At 35.0% G+C, this 5,637-nt stretch overlaps 1 protein-coding gene across 1 annotated transcript in view; it reads left to right on the top strand.

Annotated features, from left to right (window-relative positions):
* The first annotated feature begins 4,433 nt into the window (after positions 1-4,433).
* Positions 4,434-5,637, top strand: part of LOC107699937 (zyxin-like) — a 13,034-nt gene continuing 11,830 nt past the window's right edge. Inside the window, exon 1 of the mRNA XM_016501388.1 lies at positions 4,434-4,824. Within this exon, the coding sequence (XP_016356874.1) occupies positions 4,489-4,824 (336 nt within the window). The 5' untranslated portion in view covers positions 4,434-4,488. The remainder of the gene's footprint in view (positions 4,825-5,637) is intronic.

Genomic DNA, 5,637 nt, shown 5'->3' with positions numbered 1-5,637 from the left:
ATCGAATGCGATTGTCATGCGCATGGTTAAAAAAGCCGGTTCTGTAATCAGCAGGAAATCATCATCACATGCTTTCAGATGGAGCAGAATTTACTACACATAGCCGTAGTTCACTGACAAGTTACGCCAAAAAAATTGCACGATTAAAATCTGAATTAATATTAAAAATACAATTTTATTGAGCGATTATGAAATCGTTCGCGATAATGACCGCTGTTTGCATAGCTTCTCAGTAAACTACGGCTCTGTGAAGTAAATGCTGCTCCATCTGAAAGCATGTGAAAAAAACACATTTAATAACACGGAGGCAGATCAAGTGAATGCAGTTATTATTATTATTATTATTATTGTTTTTTTTTCCAAGATTAACATAATTTCATGACTATAACAATTTTTATGTTTTCATTAATTCAAGGCAGGATAGAAATCATGAGATTGACCATAAATATTTGATTTAATTAAAGAATTGTATTTTATAATAATTGTATTATTTTACAAACCTGTCTTCACGAAATAATGCTTAGGCCTAATATTTTTAGGGCTGTGCAGATGGAGCGGCATTTACTACACAGAGCTGTAGTTCACTGACAAGCTACACAAAATCGCGTTCAAAATCGCAGGCGATTCATTGCCGATTTACTGACGAGATTCGCATGAAAATCGCATTCGATTTTTTTTTTCCCAGCCCTACACTCATTTTAATAACATTATAAATTGACATCAGGGGACAAAAAAATAATAATAATGAAAAAAAAAAAAGTGTTGTGTGATCCCTTTAAGAAATGAATTATTGAACGCTGAATTCTGAGAGTGAGACTTTTCTCTGGATATGAAACCAAGTTAAACAAAGTTGAGGATATGAAACAAGTCAACATAAAAATAGTTAACATAAAAGTACCTGAGATTAACATAACGAGAAGTGAAATGCTTGACATCTAATTCATGAAAATCACTCTTCCAGAATTTTGGTTAAGGATTTCCTTGTTAAACCTCACCCAAGTTATGCAAAGCGTTTGTACACAGAACTTTTTCAGAATTGTTTAAATCTGGTTGGACATAGAACCGTTTGCAAGTTATTCATGTTGGTTTTAGTTTAGAAAGGAACTTTATTTATGATGAAACAGAGAACCGCATTGTTCACCATGATGTTTTTACTTCTCTGTAATTACTGTGGTGTAATTTTTAACTCTTTCCCTTCCAGTATTTTGGAAAAAAGTTGCCAGCCACCACCAGCATTTTTGATGATTTTCACAAACATTTCATGGCCCCCAGAATATATTGTTTTATGAATATCTGAACATGCAATACATCAAAATAAAGAAAAAAAAACAGTTTTATTCTAGCTTCAAGCATTTTTTTTTTATCAACACTTTATTGTAGTAAGTTTTATAAAAAAAAAAAAAAAGCCACATTTTGAGCAAAAAACAGAAAATCAAGTTTTTATCAAATACTACATCTGGATCATATTAAGTAGGATGATCGAAGCAAAGATGCAGTAGATCGCTTCCATCAGCACCCCCAAAGCTTACAGTCCTTTACCACTTCCTGGATCGACATTTCACTCGGTAACATTAGGCAGTTTTCATTTATATGCTGTTTATTGTTGATGATCGCATTGTTTTTCATATGCATATGCATACATATGACATTGCTCATTTCTAAGTCTTCCTCACATGTGTTTTTGATCGGCACATTCTAGACTCATTCAGGAGATGCGTAATAGCGCCCCCGAGCGTATAACAGCGAGAACGCGGAAACCCGGAAAATTCCATGTTTGGCGGGGAAAGAGTTAATAAGACAATCCACAATAAAGAACCAAAAAAAGTCTTTCAAAAATCTAGTTTAGAACATGTGCCAAATTCATAGAAATGTTCCCTTTGTATAAATATTCTTTTATATGAGAAATGAGAAATCTATTTTGCGTTAAACAGATTGTTTTTTAAAGTCGGTGCTTGAAATAAAGCTGCTCTTAATTTTCATTGATGACTGCTGTGTTAATTATTTTAATTATAGGCCTATAATTTAATTTATAAAGTAATAGACCTGTTTTAAAAGACCTTTTTAAAAACATTTTAAATGAGGAGTAAACTAATAGCCTAATCTTTTGTTATCCTCACAGTGCGTCAGTTATGCGGTGATGTGGTATGAAATTATTGCGGGGCAGATTAATTGTAATTTAATAATAAAAGTAACCTAATAATAAAAATAGGCCTAATAATAAGAAGAATGTAACAAGCCTACATTAATTGGAAATGCCAAATCCCCTTAATATTGCCAATATTTGATGCTTTTAACAATATCTCTGGCTATAGTCGACACATGATACGACGCAACCCAGCACAGGGAGGTTATCGCAGGGCCCCCCCGCAGTGCATGCCCGTCCACTACGCCACTGATTTTAGGTCAGTGTTTTAGCTGGCAGTCAATGATGCTCTCTGCCGGTAGGGAATAATAAGATGGAGGCTCGAACACGTCTGGTGGCTGACGGCAGTTTAGAACGCAATGAGCAATCCAGTCATTATAAAGATCAGTGATTGTACCTCATGATATTGATGGCAAATGTTAATAAGCTTTGAAGAAGTTGTGTTTAGGGCTGGGTATCGAGTTCAATACTTTTTAGGCACCGACCGTATTGCCATAATACCATTGAGAATCGAAAAATATCTTGTCGTTCGGTACCAAATTTCGATGCATAAGGGGTTAATCTCATCGTCAGTGAGCCAATCTCAACGTCAGTGAGCCAATAAGCATGCAGCATGCTTGATGTGCCTAAATCAAGTGCTGGTGATTGGCTCTGGAGAGGCATCAAGGACAAACAGTAGTTTACACCGATAACACCCATTGACGTGGCTCACACTCCCATAGACGTAAGGCTATGTTTACACTAGTGCTTATCCTCGTCCATACTGGCGTTTCCACTGTTTCAGAAAAGATCTCTGTCCACACTACATGTGACCATTCATGCACACTGTAGCATCATGCTATATAAGCCAATTTATAAGATTTATACTATGCTTTTACTCAAAACTCATTTAAAAAATTGAGTGTTTGTAATAACTTCCGATTGCGATCTAATGTGTGTTTTGGCCATATAATGTTGCTGAAATATGCTATTTGTAGCCTTTTATATCAAGCTAATCACTACAGCCGCTTAGCATTTCTCATGTAAACACCCTGTATTGTTATGAAAATAAGCAGAATCTCATGATAATCACATACAAATCATATACTATTTTAATCATGTGTTTATTAGCTTCATGTTTCATCCATAGAAATGTTTTTCTGGGTTTCTTATGTACAGAACTGAATGTGGAAGTGTAATGACGAGGAAGTTTTCATCAGTAAATCAGTGGAAAATGAATAGAAACGATGATTCTGTCTGAGCTATGCGTTTTAAAACCAAGATGCACTAGTGTAAACGTAGCCTAAAAGATGTGGAAACTCAAAACTATTTGAACTTTATTAAAGGGGTCCTATTATGCTTTTTCACTTTTTCAACTTTAGTTAGTCTGTAATGTTGCTGTTTGAGCATAAAAAAGGTCTGCAAAGTTACAAAGCACAAAGTCCAGTTCAAAACCACAACCTAGTATGAGAGCCTGTTCTAGTACACCCCCAAAACAAAATCAAGACTTTATAAAAGAGCATAATAGGACACCTTTAAAACTTTTTGCACTGATTTATTGTGTTGGTTAAATTTTGCTCCTTTGTGCAGTGGCTCAGGAGTCTTTGAGTCTGTAAAAACCTCAACAAGCTGACAAAATAAAAGTTTTTTGAGGTAATGTAATCTTGTTAAAAAAAAGTATCATTCAGGAACCGGTATTGATGTCAAGGTATTGGTATCGATATTGAACATTTTTGAATGAAACCAACCCTAGTTGTGTTAAAATATGTTTTTAATTTCATTAAAAATTAAATGTACTTCAAGAAATAATAATAAATAATAGAAGACTATGCCAAAATATTAAATTTTTTGTTAAATAATTTTATTTTTAATTGGCTTTTTTCTTAATTATAATATCAATAATAGGTTGTTAATCCTTTATTATATATTGAATGTGAGGTGCTTATAAGAAAGCTCACTCTACTTGTTTTTCAGACTTAAGCTTTGTTTATCTTAGCAGTGTCTGTAACAGATTGCACAATTGTAGTAATTCTCTCCTCACCAGAATAACAACATGTGCTCTTGGCAACAGAGTGCATTTTCAGACATGACTGTAAAAATATTCGCTTTTGAGCAAAGTGTTAAAAGCGTATAAACAACCAAGTATGACTTTAAGGATTAAAATAGCATTTTTCTGTCTTTACTTATGTCTGGCATATTCATTATCTGTGTTGTCCATTAAATACGTTAATTTAATGTTGTCCATTAAATATAAAGTCCTGATGATCTAAATATTTATTTTTCGTACGAGAAGCAACAATGTACTGAATGCTAATGTAGGTGCAGTATGCAGATAAGCTATGCTATCATGCTTTGTGTTGAGGTGAATGAACAATGCAGAAAGGGATTGTTTTGTTATTGTGTTTTGGTGCGAGTGTAATGACATTCGCTGCCTCTGTTCATTAGACTTTCCGCCCCCTCCTCCTCCACTTGATGATGCAGAGCTTCCAGCCCCTCCTCCAGAATGCCAAATCATACCCCCTGTATCTGATGCCCCTCCTCCTGCATTCCCAGCACCGCCCCCAGTTGCAGAGGACCTGAACCTCCCTGCATCTCCTGAGGAATTAACCTCTGTACCTTCTGTCTCCTTCCCCCCAACCCCACCACCACCTCCCCCTCCTCCTCCTCCTCCCCCTAAGACAAGTGCAGGTGTCAGCTCTCAGGTAGGTTTCCAAATATTTGATTTAATTTCAATTTGATTTTAATCTTAACCAGTTTTTTCTTGCCCTTATATCATTCTCAATCTTTATGACTTTCTTATGTCTTTTACTTTAAGATTAAAATGCTGTTGCACTATACTGACCACAGTTTCATCCCTTTTCAAACCTATATAACTCCATTCTGATCAGTGATGCACCAAAATTATTCATTTCCTGGAACACCGAGACTGAAATTCAAATTTTAATTTAGCTGAAAACTAGGGATGCACCGATACCACTTTTTCCAGTACTCACCCGATACCGATACTTTTATTTTTGGTACTTGCCGATACCGAGTACCGATGCCGATATTTTTATTGCATTTGTAAATTTTTTAAATATTGGGTACAGAAACCAAAAGGGTATGTATAATGTTAGTTGGTTAACTTCATTTATCAAATAGATACAGTCAAACCAAAATTTATTCAGACACCTTCAACATTTCTCACATTATCACAGTTTATTCGCTATAGTTTAGAAAATGGTAATAAAATATGACAAGAACTCAGAGTTACACTGTGTCAGAACAAATTCATCTTGATAATGTTAGATAATTTTGATAGAAAGGTATGTAATAGATTACAATCAACCAAAATAATTCAGACAGCTGTTAGTATGACAGTATTTACACAACTATGAATACTTTGTCGGGCAACCCTTAGCCTTAATGACAGCCTGTAGTCTCCTGGGCATGCTGTCATCCAGCTTCATAAAAACCTCAACTTCATTTTTTTTCCAATACTCGGTCTGAATAATTTTTGGACCCAAATTTGTATC

Source organism: Sinocyclocheilus anshuiensis, unplaced genomic scaffold (assembly GCF_001515605.1).
Source record: "Sinocyclocheilus anshuiensis isolate Anshui unplaced genomic scaffold, SAMN03320099.WGS_v1.1 scaffold1260, whole genome shotgun sequence".
Lineage (NCBI taxonomy): Eukaryota > Metazoa > Chordata > Actinopteri > Cypriniformes > Cyprinidae > Sinocyclocheilus > Sinocyclocheilus anshuiensis.
The sequence above is the reverse complement of the archived record's forward strand: the minus strand, read 5'-3'. Positions and strand labels throughout refer to the sequence as shown.